We start from the raw sequence: 17,811 nt of genomic DNA on the forward strand, positions 1-17,811 counted from the left end.
AATACCATGTTGAGAACGCAATTGAAAATTTGCCCATAGTCACACTTGTGAATCAGCTTTACTGTCAATAATGCAGCGCTCTACAATAACAACCATGATTTAATATGCACGTAGTTCACTTACACGTTTCATTTGTTTTTATAGCAACACTTGAGAATTGAGTGCAACAGTGTGGTATGAGATAATAATGTACAATAATAGGAAGCGATATGCGTTACATTTTTAATTAATCAACTTCATCATGATGGAGAATACGAGTGACAAGTTTTACTACGTGTACAGTTCTTCGTTAGATACCAGGATACAAATTAAAATGTGAGTTTTATGCATTTTGCGTCACTGCTTAGGTTACCGCGCGATAAAAGCTTCTTCATATCCTTCTTAAGTGACACAAATACATACATTAATTACACAAGCGTGAAATAATCGGATTAAAGTAATTAACGTGACAGTGTATGTGTTGGACCATCTGGTCTTTATCTTTAGCTGCATATGCAATTGGCAAACTTCAGATGACACATTCCCGCAAGTTAAACCGTCTCCACTCGACATGTCATTGATCTATTCTTTTGCAGAGGTACATTAGAAGGCAAAAGGCATAGACCCGAGTACGACGAATTACTTCTAGATCCTCTACTCAAGTATTCAGGTTTGTACGAAACTGGAGGAGTTCGTGGAGATTTAGCTGCATCTCTGCAAGTGTGGGCTGGTGGGAGACCATTGGCTTTACCTGTACACACAGCCTACAAGCACTTCACCTCTCGTTGGAAGTATGTTGAATATTACATTCTGTTTGTAATCTTATGTGAAATTTATTGTTATCACTTTATCTTATCAACTCTCTTATCAACTCTTATCAAATCTCTTATCAACTCATTACTGGATTTTTATGATACAGCTGGAATCAATGGGTCTATCTACCCATTTCCTATACAGATTTGCCTCGTGATGCACAGCTGTGCATAACTCTTTATGACTGCGCGGGACCTGGCAGACAGCTTCCAGTTGGCGGTACAACTATATCGCTGTTTGGAAAGCATGGAGTGTATCGACAGGGTATGCTGGATCTAAAAGTGTGGCCAGGAGTAAAAGCAGATGGTAGTGTTCCAACCAGTACCCCAGGAAAAGCTAGAGATCACGGGAAAGAACAAATGCAGAGGCTTGCAAAACTTGTTAAAAAGCACAGAAATGGGCAAATAAACAAAATTGATTGGCTGGACAGATTAACTTTCAGGGAGATTGAAGTAATCAATGAGAAGGAGAAGAGAGCATCGGAGTACTTGTATTTGATGATAGAATTTCCAGAAGTAACAATGGATAGTGTACCAGTATGTAGCATTTGAATTACAATTTTTCATGCAGATATAACAGAATGGTGTTTAATACACTTTTATCTCTTTACAGTATTCAATCGTGTACTATGAAAAAGATGGTGACGAGGTTTTCCAGCATAGATTACAACCAGATGTTGTGACACTTCCTGACTACGAGATTTTACAAGTATATAAATGTTACAAAATTAAATATACACAATAATGTGTAGTTTTTAGAAGATAAAAATATTTAATTTTTTTCTAGGAGAACCTTGTAGAGGCGAAACATCATAAATTGGCTCGTAGTTTACGTAGCGGCGGTAACACCCGCGAATTAAAACCCACTTCAACGGTGCGAGACGCTTTAAATACAATATTGGGGTATCCACCGACAACCGCACTTTCCACCGAGGAACAAGATTTGATTTGGAAATATAGATTTTACTTGTCTAACCAGAAGAAAGCGTTGACCAAATTTGTGAAGTGCGTTAATTGGAAAGTCGCCGGCGAGGAACGCCAAGCCTTGGAGATGCTAGCTTTATGGGCGCCACCGGATTCTGAAGACGCCTTAGAGTTATTAGGTCCGGCGTTTACTCATCCGGCTATCAGACGATACGCGATTAGCAGACTCAATCAAGCACCCGACGACGATCTAATGTTATACTTGTTGCAATTAGTGCAAGCCTTGAAGTATGAAGACTTTGAAAGCATTAAAGCTGCTTATCAAGCAATGCTAAAAGAAAAGGAAGAAAGATCAGAGCCAAAAAATTGGAGTACCGAAAAGTTAGAAAAGAGCGAAAGATTGGAAAAAACGGATAAATTGGATAAAGATATAAGAAGCAGCGATTCTACATCTACTCCGGTTACAACTGTAAGTTAAACATAATATTTCTCTAAATGAAATATATTTTACCTTCATCTTCTACATGTAATTGTGTTCACTTGCAGTCTAGTGAATCGGAGAGTCAATTATCAACTAGTCAAGAACCGCTGATGGATCTAGCGTCGTTTTTAATTACACGCGCTTGTCAAAATTCGATGCTGGCTAATTATTTCTATTGGTATCTCTCTATCGAATGCGAGGATCAAAGTGATCCTGCGATAAGCGCCAAACAAGATACACGAGTCAAAGAAATGTACGTCACCGTAATGAAAATGTTTTCCATGATGTTAACGCAAGGAAATGCCGTCTGGCAAAAGAGAAGAGCGTTCCTCTTGCGACAGAAGGTGTTCATCGATCAGTTGGTGTCTCTGGTGAAAGCGGTCGCGCGAGAAAGCGGAAATCGGAAGAAAAAGACTGATAGATTGAGAACATTATTGACGGATCCGGATCCGGCGTTCAAGATTAATTTCTCGAACTTCGAGCCGATACCTTTCCCATTGGATCCTGAGATTTGCATCAAGGGAATTATTCCAGAAAAGTACGCACACATTCAAACAGTGTTCAATCATCGGTATTTATATATCTTGATACTTTATTAATTTTATTAATTTCATAGAGCAAGTCTCTTCAAGTCTGCGCTCATGCCATCAAAACTTACGTTCTTGACAACGGACAATACCGAATATATCGCTATCTTTAAGCATGGAGACGATTTACGACAAGATCAATTAATTTTGCAAACAATAGCACTGATGGATAAATTATTGCGGAGAGAGAATTTGGATTTGAAACTGACTCCGTATAGGTAAAAACACTTTATGCGAAGCACAATCCATATTATTATGTTAATTCGTTTAACTTGCGATTCAATCAATCAATCAATTTCAGAGTACTTGCCACGAGCACTAAACATGGTTTTGTACAATTTATCGAATCCACAACGGTCGCGGAGGTTCTAGCCAGCGAAGGATCGATATTGAACTTCTTTCGAAAACATCATCCTTCCGAGACTGGACCATACGGAGTCGTACCAGAAGTCATGGACACTTACGTTCGTAGTTGCGGTGAGCACGAATGATACAACTATATATGAAATAAATAAGTTACATTATTTAAACATTATTTTAAAATTACAGCTGGTTATTGTATTATTACATATGTACTGGGCGTCGGTGATCGCCACTTGGACAATTTGCTTCTGACAGCATCAGGTATGTTCTTCAATCAGAAAGCATGCAAAATGAATACACTGAATGTATGCAATATTCGTTTTTTTTTTACAGGAAAACTCTTTCACATCGACTTTGGCTATATTTTGGGCAGAGACCCGAAACCTCTGCCGCCTCCCATGAAGCTCAGCAAAGAGATGGTCGAAGCTATGGGCGGTGTCGGTTCCGAGCATTATCACGAATTTCGAAAGCAGTGTTACACGGCGTTCCTCCATTTGCGTAGACATGCCAATTTAATATTAAATCTATTCTCCCTGATGGTGGACGCCAGTGTGCCGGATATCGCTCTGGAGCCGGACAAAGCCGTGAAGAAGGTCCAAGATAAATTACGGTTGGACTTGACTGACGAAGAAGCTGTACACTATGTACATAATCTTTTAGACTTATCAGTCACTGCAGTGATGGCTGTATTGGTAGAACAGCTTCATAAATTTGCACAATATTGGAGAAAATAAGACAAAACCGATGTACAGCGAGATTATGTAAAAACTGTGTTCCTTTATAAACGCTAATTATTATATTGTATATAAAACGACCATTATGTCTATAATATATCGATTAATTTATTGTATTTTCAGAGTATTTTAGCTAATAAATCTTTGATAAAAATTATTTTTTTGCGTGATATTTTTTCAACTGATCTTGATTTAATATATTTGTAGGAAAAATAATTTTTATATTCCAATGCAACAATTACTATATATAAATCTATACTCAAATAATTTACAAAAACGTATCAAAAATAGCTTATGAAAATTTTTACAAGCAAAAGTATTTTTTGTACTTGAGATATTGAATTAAGGATATCAATGGCAAAGAGACAGAAGATATATTTATTGTACATATAATAGTTATGTAAATATTTGTATATTTATTTTATTCTTAATTACAATCATATATGCATATATGATAGTGCACACAATAGAAATAAATGTAAATAGAACTATATAATACAATAATATTGTTAGTGCTGAAAATATCAAATTATTATCATGAAACGCAGAATAGATATATTTTATTCTTCAATACCATTTCGATCAACATTTTTTATCGTATTAATGAAATTAACAAAGCAAAATAGATATACTTTATCTTACGACTGTACCAGATTTTTTTTTCTTTTAATAGAAAATGTAACTATATTTTATCATCTCATATATATTTATATGCTATATGTACGTGAATTTAATGTATTTGTAGAATTATGTGTATATATATATGTGTGTATCTAAAGAATTCAGAATAATTACAGAACATTAATCATTCAGTCCATTCTTGAAAATTTTTCAGGCTCTTTGTACACTCTATAATCGAGTTTATCAGTACTGTTTAATGCGACAATATGACAGTTCACAAATTTCTTTCATCCTCTGGTGTCAATATAATATGTACACATGTGGCATAATTAAATACGCCACAAGAAATAAAAAGATTATTTTTATTCTTGGTGTAACATGAGATTATAAAGAATATAATTTTTGTATCCTCTCTGATAAATCTGTCTTGCTTGAGGATTGCACAATAAAAAAAAAGAATACCATTTACAACTGCTTTACAATTGCCACTTTTTCACGCATTTCATCACTTATATATATTGTTCAGTGAGTCAATCTCTAATATAACCAACAGTTCTCTTGCTTAAAAGTTAAATGATAAATGTCTGTCTAAGCATATCTCAAACACGACAGATTTTCTAACAAAATCTCTCGCATCTTTTACATCAATGGCCTTATTAATACACAAAATACACAACACATAAGTGAAATAAGCATTTTTATTTTCCATATATATATATTATATATATATATATATATATTGTATATAAACTTCTGACCCTACAAATTAAATCATAAAACTAATAAAGAATCCTCGTTTCGCTCAGTCTCGCACTTTTGTAGCGATAGCAAAGAATCCTCCGTTATGGAGAATCATTACACTGTGAGCAAAGCGAGGCATGGCGCAAGTTATTCGCGAAAATTAAGTCTTTGATAATCAAAAAAGCTTTAATTTTTCGCGTTTTCATTGCAGGGTATACATAGGATATATAATAGGAAATATTGTGCTCTTTGCTTTAGGACCGTAGCAAACTGAGCGGTTGTCAGAAGTGCAGATTACAAAATAAGCAGGAGGACAAACAAGCGAGAATATTACCGGTTAGACGTTAAAGACCAAAGTCAAGTTGGGTAAATCAGGTTACCCAATTAAATAAACCTAGAGGTAAATCATTAGTTTTGCTACGGTTGTTTTATTTCATACAATCACATGAGCTCTTACCTCTTAGAATTATTATAAATGAACAATTGTTTACACTATGATTCGACATTATGGAGTAGCAGTGAAATTCTGGCATATCGATTATGACTTTTATTTCTTTCTTTTTGCGATCACACGTATATCTGATCATTGATTATTCGAATATATTTCAAACATGTTGATATAAAAAGAAGAAAAGAATCTTTATCGCATGAGCGTTATTGCAATTTTCACCACTGCTCCATTTCCATAGACATAGAAATCTTGACAAAAATCGGAAACTGCATATCTGATTTTATAATTATGTTCATAAAGAAAAAAAGAATAATAATATATTTCTCATATATAAATTGATACTTTATTATAACGATTGTATGGACACTTCTTTTTCTTCTTCATATCAAACGACGGCTAAAATCAGAGACTGTAACAATGTTAATGCGAAGAGAAATCATAATTTCATTGTCCCGTAATATAATGTTCCATCCATTTTAATTGTTACGTACTGGATCCTAAGAACGGATTACTCGCATTTTTTCCTTGTTTCAATATGCACAAACGCACGCGCGCGCGTATGCGAATGCATTTGTTTGTACGTAAGGGGCCTAACAATAAAACCTACCGCTAAATTTCACCTTAAAATCTAAGCGCTTACTTAACATTACAATTACCTTAAGACAATATATTTACATTTGAAAATAGACTCGAGGGTTTGTATGTTGACTGTTGCCTAGGCAGCACCGATAGCCTATTTCGCATGGGGACTCATATCGTTACCACCGCCCCCCACAGTGTATTACCTGTCCATAGGCCTGGTGGCTGGTACCGAGCTCTCCACGAGGTCGTGCCTCTCGATCGGCGAGTTCTCCAGCGTATAGTCCACCGGGTATCCCTCGGGATAGGTCGGCGTGGCCTCACCCTGCTGCCTCAGTCTCAGTTCGCTCGGTCTCTCCTGGTAGAAGCTCTGCGACGCCTCGATGTTCGGCGACGTGGACGACTGCTCGGTCTTGCCGTCCAGATCGTCCGTCGAGTAATAGCTCTGGCTCGCCTCGCTCTCGGGCCTATTGGGGTCGTAATAGCCGCCAGGCGAGATGCCGTGGCTGGTGTAGTTGGGCGTTTCCTCGGCCGGCGCGAAATAACTCTGACTCACCTCCTGCGGATTGCCCTCGTAATAGTCGCCCGGCGTAACGTGCTCCTCGTGCGGGTCCTCCTCCAGCCGGGAGTTTGCATCCTGATCCACGGATTCGTAGTAACTCGCTGTCACCTCTTGGTGATGAGCGTAGTAGCTGGTTGGCTCGTTCCGATGATGATCGGTGCTCTCTGTGACAAAGTTTTGCGAGCAGGTCTCTTCTAGGCCGGGCATCGAAATCGGCACCTCATACGACGTCGACACGTTCTGCTCGACTATCACTTGGTCTTCGTAGCTTGAGGACGGCACGGAGTCGACGTGATGAGTCGACGTAATATCGGGATTTAGATTGTACGATGAGGAGGTTGGAATATCCGGCACACCATTATCGTGAATACTGGCGTGCTCCGCGCTGACCGATGTGTCTGGTATTACGCTGGAGGAAGCGATGTTGAGCTCCTCGCACGGCGGTATCTCATACGATGACGTACTTATCGCACTCTCCTGATCCTGATCACGCTCCTGATTCTCAGGTGTTTCTGGCACGTAAGACGAGCTCGCCGTCTCGTCTTCGTTCATTCCCGAATTGTTCGTCGATACAGACGACGTGCCGATACCGTCGGCGCCAATGTCGTTGGATTGCGACGGTATGTTGCCTTCCTGACTGATCTCAGCGTCCGTTTCTAGATTCTCCGCCATGCTCTCGCCTTTATCGACTTCGTAACTTTGCGTGGGAAAGCTTTGATCATCGATCGCCTCGTCGGCACTCGGCCGCTCCACCTGACCCTGCACAATCTCGGTGAAAGATTGCGTCGGTGCGTTTACGTTGGCCTCCGCCGAGGTTTCGTACGACTGCGACGCTTCGTTGAGTTTTGAATGCTCAAAGGACTGAGTCGGCGGTTCCGCCACGACGGCCTCCTCGTCCGCTTCCATCGGCTCGTACGCGATAGACTGTGTAGCCTCGCCCGACGAGCTCTCCAGTTTGCTGGCGGATTGACTAGGTAAATCCGCGGAATCATTGCTAATAGCTACATTGAACTGCTCGTACTGAGACTGCGACGGCGTCTCTTGACTAGCTTCCGCGTTCGCGGTCTCATCTTCCTCATTGAAATGCAGTTCCATGCTCCGGCGCAGACGACGCCTGTCCGATTCCTCCTGCGACGACGGCTCGTCTCTTTGACAATCCTTCGCGTCTTGCTTGCCGGTCGTGCTACCGGCGTATAATTCCGATTCTCCTGCTTCGTCCACCTCCATGGCCGTGTCACTAGAGGGATTTAACGATTCAGCTGGTAAAACGGCTTGCGAAGCCGTTTGAATCTCCGCCTGGCTCGATGTACCTGCTACCTGCTCATCCGTCAAGCTAGTTTTACTGCTAGACCCTTCGGAAAACGTTAGTTGCTTCAATTTATCCACCGTGTCCGCCTCGTGCAATTCGGCGCTTTTAAGCTTGCTCGAGTCGATCACGTCAAAGCTCACCTGTTCTATGGAATCTAGCCTAGAATTCGATTCCGATGTAACCAAGGTGGTCTCGTCGATAATCGGTAAGCCAGTCATCGGCGCGTCGTCCTTTTTGTCGTCGCCTTTCGTCTCCATCGTGCTCGAGGCGGTAACTTCCTTGGCCGGTTGCTGCGGGATCGATTCCTCGGACGTAACAGGAACTTCCTGAGACGAGTACGCTTCCTGCATCGTCGCGTCCTGCTGCTCGTCCAAGCTCTTGGATTCATTGGTCGACGTAATCGGTTTCTGCGAGGAAGCCGAGACTTGGTGCGAGGGAACGACCGTTTCCGATGTAACAGTGATATCCTGCGGCTTTGCACTTTCCCCGGGAATTGTCGACGCTTTGGACACTAGCATCTCCGACACCGGCACGTCGACGAACGTCTGCTCGGCGACGATCGTCGTGGCGAACTGTGAATTCTCAGCGTACGAATCGTCAATGATCGGCATCGACGGAGTGGTCTGCACCTGCGGGCTCTCCAGGACTATGTTATTCGGCATAGCGACTGTGTACGAGGCCGACGGTGTGATCGCAATCTCCGCACTTTGCACAGTTTGCGTCTCCGCGGCCGCAATGTTGTCCTCGAGATTCGGTATCATCAAGTATTGAGTGCTCACGGGAATCTCCGCACGATTGCTCGTCGCCGTCGACGAACTTTCTATGATCTCGCCGATGTCCGGCATAGAGTTACCCGGAATCTGAATTTGCGTCTCGCCCGTAGCGATGTAGGAGATGCTGGGATTCGTGATTGTGATTGGTAGCTCAAGGGAGGATGGTATAGTGGAGACTACCGACGTGGGAGTCGAGTTCGTCGACTGAATCGGCAGGCTGCTCGGCACCTCGAGCGGCGTCATGATCGGCTGATTCAGGGTCAATGAGGTTTCCAGAACCGACGGCGACGATATCGGTTCCGTGGGCGGTATAATGGTCGACTGCAGAATGGTCTGATTGATGAGACTCGTCTGCGTCAGACCGGCCTGAGTCATGACGTTGTCCGTTTGATTCTCCGGCAAATTGATCTCCTGCTGGAAGTCCGTGTTCGCGAGGGCAGCTGCCAGTATGTCCTGATTAGATGTCTGTATCACCCCCGAGGCGGGGAAGCTCTCGGTTATGATCGTCGTCTGACTAGCCTCCGTTACATTCGTCTGCATGTTCGGCAGGATACCGTTGTCGAATTGGAGAACGATGTTATCCAGAGCACCGGAAGAATCTCCTAGAGAACTCGGGTCTATGTACAAGGTCCTCGTACCATCCGGATTCTGCGTGGTTCCTTCCAGCGACATTAGAGCGTTGTTATCGAGCGGCTGTATCTGCCCCTGCTCGTCGATTGTCACCAGCACGTAGGTTTGCGTGCCGTCGCTGCTTTCCGTCGGCAGAGCCATAATCTGCGGCTGCGCGGTCACTTTCGGCTCCTCCGTCTTGTTCGCGTCGCTCTTTTCAGCTTGGTGTTTCTCAGCTTTACCGTGCTCCTTCTGAGCGGCATCCGCAAATTGAACATCCGTCTTCGCCCTCTTCTCCGCGTCGATCGGCTCCAATGGAGGTAAAGCGATGGTCGTGGCGATATTCGCGCTCGTCGTGGCAGTGCTTATCGAGTTCAGAGCGACGTTCACGAGACTCTTCTGCGCCTTGCCGTGAGACTTTGCGGATCTCGGAGTTGTCTGTTTCTTCGTGACGACGGGCGCGGTGCCGGTCGCGACGATCGTCTGCTTCCCGTGAATGTTCTGCGCCGTCGACGCAGCCACTTCCTTTTGGAGGATGATCTTCTGCTGAGTCTTCGTCTGGCGACCGCTGCTTCTAGGAATAATAACCTTCTGCACGGACGTTTTACCTTTTGATTGAACCTGCTGCACCATCGTCACCGTCTGTTGTGTGCCGCTCGGCGAAGCAATGTTTTGAATGGCGGTGCCTGGTTGCATCACGGTTTGCTTGATAATCTTTTTGCCATGCGATGAGACCTTTTGAGCCGGCGTTGTGACGGCAGCGTTCTGCAGGATCAATGTGCCGCTGGGTACTTTTGCAGACGTCCTCGCCTGCGAAGTCGCGGCCGATATCGGTATTTTCGCTGACTTTTGCAGTATCGGCAGCTGCATCGTCTGCTGTACCGGTTGATATTGCACTTTGCCGCCTTTGGTCGGACTTTTGGCGGCGATAGCTTTCACCTGTTGTCCTGTTATCGGGGTCAAGATAGTACCTTTGCTACTGACGATGGCTTGCGTGCCCAGTATGGTCTTACCGCCGATAGTTTGAGACACCGGCGTTAAGATCGTTTTGGTGCCTAGATTTTGAGCTTGGGGAGACAAGAGCGTCGTCCCACCTTTCGTGACCAAAGTCTTCGAGCCGATGATGGTCTTTCCGCTCAAAGCCGAGGCGCTGATCGGAGTGTAGATGCCACCCTTTGTGAGTATTCCCTGAGACAGTGTGCCCAACAACGCTGTTTTAGTAATAGTACCTGAAATTGGAGTAAGCACACCTTTAGACGTAATTATGCCTTGCGTGTTGATGATCTTGTGACCACTAGTGGTTAGTTTGGATGTGGTTGGTGAGCCAGCAGCGGCGGCAGCCGAGACATCAGCCTTCGGCGCGATGATCTTCGAGGTAATCAGATTACCCTGCGGAGTGATCGGGCAAAGCAGCTGGCCTTTGCTCGTCACGATCTTCTGCATTTTACCGCTCAGAGTCTTCGAGATGTTCAACGGCACCATCTTGGTCTGACAGGTCTGCCCTGACGTTAGTATGACGACTTTGCCGCCTTGCTGAATCACTTGTGCGTTGCCCGCCGTCTTGCCGGTGGTCGGAATAGCGATCTTCTGCGGAGTGCCGGGCTTCCCCTGGACGCTGTAACGCAGCTGCTGACCGCCCGCTGTTTGCACGACGACGTACTTGCCCGGCGTGACGCCTTTCTGCGCCAAGAGAGTCGACGTCTTACCGGCCGGCTGAGCGCTCTGAAATTTCAAGCCCTTCACGCCGCCGGTGAGCGGCGGCACCAGTGTTTTCACGCTCGTGATAGTCGGTTTCGCTTTGCCCTTGTTCTTCAATATCGCCGGTACGCCGCTCTTCTTTTTCGTCGGCGATGTCTCGGCGGTTTCATTCGTGACTTTGAATTGAGTGTGAGTGGACGATACTATCTGCGTGGTCGGAGTGAACGTGAGCGTGGCAGGAATCGAGCTGGACGCCGGTATAATAGACGAAATGACAACTGGCATCTGCTCGATACCCTCCGGCGTCAGCACGTCCTCGCTGAGAACAAATGGCATCGAGTTGATGTCCAATTCCATATCCGCGAGACTCTGGGAACTCTGTTGTATGTATTTCTCCGTCACTGGCGCGGCCACGATAGTCTGCGTCGCGCCTTGGTCCTTGTTCTGTGCCTCTAGAAGCGCGTCCGTCTCCTCTGTCTTTAGAACTTGAAGCTTTTTAGTCAGAGTCATAGCCGGACTGGACTTGACAACAGTCTTCACCTTGCTGTTCGAAGACAGAGGTTCTATCTTCATTATCTTTGTCTTCGGGCTGCCCTTCTGCTCACTCTTCTTCGCAACGTCTGCTTCTAGCTTGTGCTTCACACCTTTCTGCGGCACTTTGTCGAGTAGTTTCGTCTTCAGGATTTGTACCGGTTCGGTTAACGCGACATTTTCTATTATTCGCGGCATTTCGCGCTTTTTCACCGGCACGCTGCTATCGGATGTTAGAAAAGTTGCAGGCACGGATGTCTTCGAGGTTTCATCCAACTTTTTATCATCGGAGGTACTCTTAGAGCTATCTTCAACAAGTGTCTCTGACTGAGACGACGCTTTGGCTGTGATAACAAATTCGCTGGGTGATGATTCAAATTGACCATCACCTTCGAAGACTGTATCTCCAATTTTAGGATCGATTTCCACCTTCTCTTCGACAACTATCTCGATATTTTCAAAGTTACTCACGACTGGTAAATCCGATATATTTTTTCCAGCTTGGATATCTTGAGGTAACTCCAAATCTTGGCTTAATTCATTGATTTTTATACCTTGCGTAGATGTGGCAGCAACATTCACTTTGACTTCTTCCGATTTCTTCTTCGCGGTCTTCTTTTCTCTTTTTGACTTAGGCGACGTTGCTGCATTCTCAATCATAAGCTTCTTCTTGTCCATCTGTAAAGTCTTTAGGAAAGCCTCTTGATATGTATTAGACGGCTTCTCCTCTGAAAACAAATCTTTGTCTTTTCTTCCCTTACCCGTCTCCGGTGTGAATTTACCTTTGTATCTCGTTTGCATGGCGGACTTTTTCGGCGTTGATTGCTCGTTCGTTGTTTTCGTTGGACTTTTCGGCGTGATCTTTGCATCAGCTGCTTTAGGTGTTGCGGGCGATTTTTTAGGCGATTTTAATTCAACCTGATTAACATTCTGCGTCTTTTGCAATGCTTCCTCGACCGATTGCGTCTCTTGGTCTTTTTCATTTGATTTCTCTGATTTTTCCTGCAATTCAGAACTCGTCAACTTTACTTGCGTTTTATTCTCGGCATCTAGAAATTTTGAAATATCGTCCGTCTTGCTTACTGTCGCTTTTACTTCTGTTTCATTCTCTTTACTTAATTTTCCTTCAGTATTATTTTGAGACTCAGGTTCAGCTTTGAATTCAGAATTAATTTCAGATTCGGATTCAATCTCCGCGGTTTTATTAGCCGGTGTATCTGTGTCAAAAAAATCTATTTGCGACAATTCAAATTTTTTTATTTGAGACTTTTTTGGTGGCAACTTGTCCACGCTCGTCTTCGGGGCATCTCGCTCTTCAACTTTATCGATGGCATCCTCAAGTTGCTCTACAACTGGCAGCTTTTCCTTATCTTTAAAATTCTCCTCAGTATTTTTACTTTGCTTTAAATCTTCCTTCTCTTTCGATAGCTTCTTTACAGTTTTATCTAAATTAAGTTCTGATTTCTCCGTTTTATTTGTAGTTTCTAGCATCGTCGTTTTTACATTTTCCGAACTTACGTCCATATCAACTTTTGCAGTGGTTTCGTCCAAAGGTTTTATCGCTTCTTTGAGTACATTACCTTTCTCTTCTTCAGATTTCTTCTCTTCTTTCTTGGAAAATATATCTTTTTCTGCAACGTTATTCTCCGGTGCTTCGTGCTTCGTCTCGATCGCTGAGACATTGATGTTGTTTTCGGCAATAGTCTCGGACACTTCTATCTCCTGCTTATCCATATGAGCGATGAATTCGCTACTCTTGCTGTCGATGCGTTTCGAACGTCTGCCTCTTCTGGATTTAGTCGGGATTTTCTCAGCTTTACTCTCACTCTCAGATTGACTCTCGTCTGTCCTGAACGCTTTGTAGTCGGCATCTTGAACGTATATATCGGATTCCAAATATTTCTTATTCGGTTTACGTCTTCTGCCGCTGTACGATCGATCCGTGTCAGAATCCGATGTCTTTCTCTCGATCTCGAGCCTCTCGCTCACGCGAAATCTCTTGTTGCCTCTACTGGCCTTCACTTTCGGACTTTTGTCCGGACTAGCACCTTTATTAACCGATCTTGCGTTCTTGCGCGGTCGTCCTCTTCCTCTTTTTATTATTGTCTGATTTTCCGGGAGCTTATCCTTAGCGCTTTGATTCCGGTCCAACATGTCGTTGTCCGAGATTTCAGGCTCTGCCGATTCGGAAACGGTCTCATCCGTTTCCGTCGTACATCGTTCCGACAAAGTGTCGTCCGCTTCTTTCGTAGACACACTGTCATTTAATTCCGCAATCACGTCCTCCAAATCAGTTTTTTTGGGCTGAAATAATTTATCATCGTTAGATTTAACATTTGCAGATGTTTCGTTCTCCTTAGATGTATCGGCGTTTTTTACTGACGCATCAGATACGACATCCTTACATACCTTCTTCGTGGTTTTATTAGTAAGTTCATTATCATTATCTTCTCTCTCAACTTCAAATATTTCTACAATTTCGAGTTCTGTTTCAGAGGCATTGATATTAGATTTTGGTTTTTCATCCAATCGCGTACTCTTCTTTTCTTTTTTATCTTCAGGTTGTTTCGCTTCCGCTTTATCACGTATACTCTCCGGCTTTTCATTCGCTTTATTTTCCTTCTTCTCTTGTCGATTGTCGCTACCTTGTATTATTTCCATTATTTCGTCAGCTTTTAATTCCATGTTTTTAGACATCTTGTCAGCTTCTCTCTTGATTTCATTTTTCAGAGCTTGACTCATTTCGAATTCCTTGATAATCTCCTTTTTCAGCGACAAACTTTTCTCGCCGAACACTCTAGGAATTTTTCGAACAGGCGGTATAGAGGGTTCGCTCAAATCGTCCTCGTCAAAATCAAAGCATGCCAACCGTGATTTCTTATCATCTTTGTCGGAGACATTTCTGCTCTCACCGTCAGAACTTGAAGTGTCTTTCTTTGGTGATTTATTGAATATTTCCTTAGATGCACCGCTAGTTTTAGCGTTCTTTTCAGAATTTTCAGATTCTGTGGTTTTATTGAAACTACTCAATCGAATATTCTTTGAAGTGTGCAAGTTATCCAGCGAATCTCGTATCATCTGTATAGATGATAATTCTTCAGTTTCCTTTAGCAATTTCTCTGTTTCTGTTAAAATTTCATGATTCTCCGTAGTTTCGGCATCCTCCTCGTTTTCTTTGCTATCGTCAATGCTTGACTGATTTTTTATAGGCGAGCTCTTTAAAGAATTATTTAAAGAATTATTTACACTCATTTCTTCGTCAGATTCATCGTCCCAGTCAGCTAATAACTTTTCGCGCAATTCCGGGTCGGTCTTCTTTTTCTTACTAGATTTCTCATTCAGCTTCAGCTTTCGTTTATTTGATTCTAGTCCACTCTCGCTTTTCTTTTTACTCGATTGACTCTTATCTTTCCTTATATATTTTCGTTTCGGTGTGCTTGTATCAGAACTTCTACTGCGTGGCTGAGAATACGTTTTTACTTTTGATTGTGGCGTCAGAGAACCGCCAGACCGGTGACTTTTTATGTGGCAAATAATCACGTTAACACGCCCAGAAGTGAAATTACAAAGATGACAGCGATATACCGGAGAACCTGAGCTAGTCGGAGTCGTCGGTAAGCTGCTGGGCTGCTGGCGAATGCGAACTTCATGGTCACTCTCTGCGCGCAAAAAGCGCGGGTGTGTAATTTTTCTCATGATTTCTGTGCTATCGCTTCGTCTGTGTCCATCCTCGCGATCACGCTTCTTCTTTGGAATCTTTTTCTCGCCAAACAAAGCAGAGATATCTGGTTTCTCTGCGGGAGAGAATTTCTCCTGGTTTAATATATCAGGATTACCATTTGTTAACTTTTCCGCCATTTCCACGTCGCCTGGAAACTTGTCCATATAATTGGAACCATCCTTGCTTTTGACCCTGTATTTATCTATCGAAAATTAAACGAGATTTAATTTATAAAGATAGATTGTCGAGAAAAATAATTTATTTTAGAAATTAATCAATATTTAATAGCAAATTTAATTGGATATAGTAGTATATCAAAATATCCTACATTAATGTAAAAATATATGCATAATATATAAACTAATTGGATCTGTGAGAATAATTTTAACATATTCAATGTAGTTTATCATTTTACTAGCATTATTTCTAGTATAATATACATTCAGCATGCAAAGTTTATATTAAATGGTTTAATATTATATATTACATTTTTATAATTAGATAGATTAAAATATACAAAGAGTTTTAATCACTAATGTGTATTGATATATCCAATTAAATTCATTATAAAAAAAATTTATTAAACTCACCTAATCCTTTTTTGATAAATTCGTCTTTAAGCGTACAATTATACTTGTAGATTTGCTGATAATTTTTCACAAATTCACTAAAAGAAAAAGTATTTTAATAATTGCTTTAATAATTAATTTCATATATCATGATTATGTAATATATATAAATTTCTTTAACTTACTAGGTATCTTCCTGAAAAAATTTTACAGCAGCTATTATCGGCTTTTTCTTAAATTCAGTTTGAATATCCTCAGGCAAATTCTCCAATCCAGTAACTTGACCGGGCCACCAGCATGCGCCCAGTTTAACCCACACAACATCTCCATCCAGATAGTTGATTTCCGTTTGCTCACACATCTTTGCGCAGTATTTGATCCAATTTTTTCATAAAGTCAACATTGATGAATATTAAGATGTTGATCTTAAATCTACTTTTACAGAAATATTGACAGTTATGGCCCAGAGTTGATAAGCTACACAAATAAATTTCCATAGTTATATTATGATCTTAAGATATGATTAAAATATCTTACATAACTCTTATAGAAAAATGAATACCTTTACAATTATATACAAATGCTGTAGCAAACAAATGCGAAATTATAGCAGCTGATGTTTTAATAACACATAAATCCTGCTATAGTAATGTTCTCCTATGTTCTCTTCATAGTTATTTACCATTCTCTAGGCACAAGAATCAAGAATATTATACACATAGGTATCATCCATGAATCAGCACATAAATTCAATATACACTTACAATCATTAGAATTGTTACTGCATATGCATCAAAACATTCTTTTACATCTGTATAACACACTGCAACTATCCATTAAGCAAATCCTGTTCCAAAATCCCAAGCATAGTACTTCACAATCATAAGAACAACATCACTTCAGAGTTTAGTTTATACGTTTTTAACAATGTAACCGACAGCATAAATGTTCCACAATGTGTTCGCGGGAAACCAGGAATGCACTTGGCTGTGTGATCTAGCTGCCTCGGTGCTGACGTTGCTGGTGATAGCTACGTCGGGCATCTTAGCCCGCGGGTCTCGTGACAAGCGGTCCGCCTTCACTGTCGTCGTTCCAATGCGTGGTATTCTGAAGCTATTCCGGGCAACCCGGCTGACCACGTTCGTACATACGCGTATGTATACAGTAGACCGAGGAATCAGCGAGCGTCGTCCCAGGAACGCAAACGGCAGAAGGCGCGAGCGCGAGCGCGCGCGCGCGCACTCTCTCTTCCTGTCTTTATCGCTCTTTTTATTTCCCTCTCTCTTGCTCTCACTCACTCGCTCGCTCCTTCTCGCGACACCTCGGTCCGTTTCTCGCCCGCCTCAGAGCGCACCACCAGGAGGCCGCCAGGAATGCCTCAATGCGTGATTTTACGCGCATGCAACCACAAAGATAAAAAGCCTGAGCTGCGCCGAGCTAGGCTGAACTTGGCAACGTAACGTTTCGTACGAGCTCTACGTCGCTCGCGCAACACGACGCACGACCATATTCGGTTTACCCGACTTGCAACGGGGTCCCGCACGGTGGATAGATGCGATGGCTGAACGTGTAGACTGTATGCTTCCTTCTCTATCTCGACTGTGTTGTTGCGAGTTCGAGATACAGAGATATTCCGATCGCAAGCCCGCCAACTTTACGCACTTCTTGCGCGGCTCGTGCCGCGCGCGCGAGTTTTGAGTTTGGCTTATCTTTTCTCATTCTGCAACAACGTTTCTTTCCAACTAATTTGAGAAATTGGGATTTCTT

The 17,811-nt window shown here is 42.5% G+C and overlaps 2 protein-coding genes across 5 annotated transcripts; one reads left to right on the forward strand and one right to left on the reverse strand.

Moving 5' to 3' along the window:
• Positions 1-80: 80 nt before the first annotated feature.
• On the forward strand, positions 81-4,037 carry Pi3K59F (phosphatidylinositol 3-kinase 59F). The gene is made up of 10 exons (XM_012377529.2): positions 81-315; positions 576-770; positions 899-1,328; positions 1,405-1,500; positions 1,579-2,184; positions 2,262-2,734; positions 2,813-3,001; positions 3,085-3,260; positions 3,333-3,407; positions 3,480-4,037. Exons 1-10 carry the CDS (start codon positions 242-244, stop codon positions 3,878-3,880), a joined length of 2,715 nt encoding a protein of 904 aa, XP_012232952.1. The 5' UTR covers positions 81-241; the 3' UTR covers positions 3,881-4,037.
• A 239-nt stretch (positions 4,038-4,276) lies between these two features.
• Positions 4,277-17,790, reverse strand: LOC105678277 (serine-rich adhesin for platelets-like). Of its 4 annotated transcripts, none has more exons than XM_012377473.2 (6): positions 16,809-17,777; positions 16,607-16,732; positions 16,230-16,521; positions 16,066-16,142; positions 14,164-15,677; positions 4,277-14,058 (listed from the first exon to the last, which is right to left on the reverse strand). In XM_012377473.2, the coding sequence occupies exons 3-6, from the start codon at positions 16,403-16,405 to the stop codon at positions 6,475-6,477; spliced, it is 9,351 nt and encodes a 3,116-aa protein (XP_012232896.2). In that variant the 5' UTR covers positions 16,406-16,521; positions 16,607-16,732; positions 16,809-17,777; the 3' UTR covers positions 4,277-6,474. The 4 variants fall into 4 exon arrangements, with proteins under 4 accessions (XP_012232896.2, XP_067212593.1, XP_012232894.2 ...); XM_067356492.1 differs by having other exon boundaries at positions 4,277-8,151; positions 8,284-15,677; XM_012377474.2 differs by having other exon boundaries at positions 8,018-8,186; positions 8,284-15,677; positions 16,809-17,790.
• Positions 17,791-17,811: the final 21 nt, after the last annotated feature.

The sequence above is a fragment of the Linepithema humile genome, chromosome 6 (assembly GCF_040581485.1).
Source record: "Linepithema humile isolate Giens D197 chromosome 6, Lhum_UNIL_v1.0, whole genome shotgun sequence".
Taxonomy (NCBI): Eukaryota; Metazoa; Arthropoda; class Insecta; order Hymenoptera; family Formicidae; genus Linepithema; species Linepithema humile.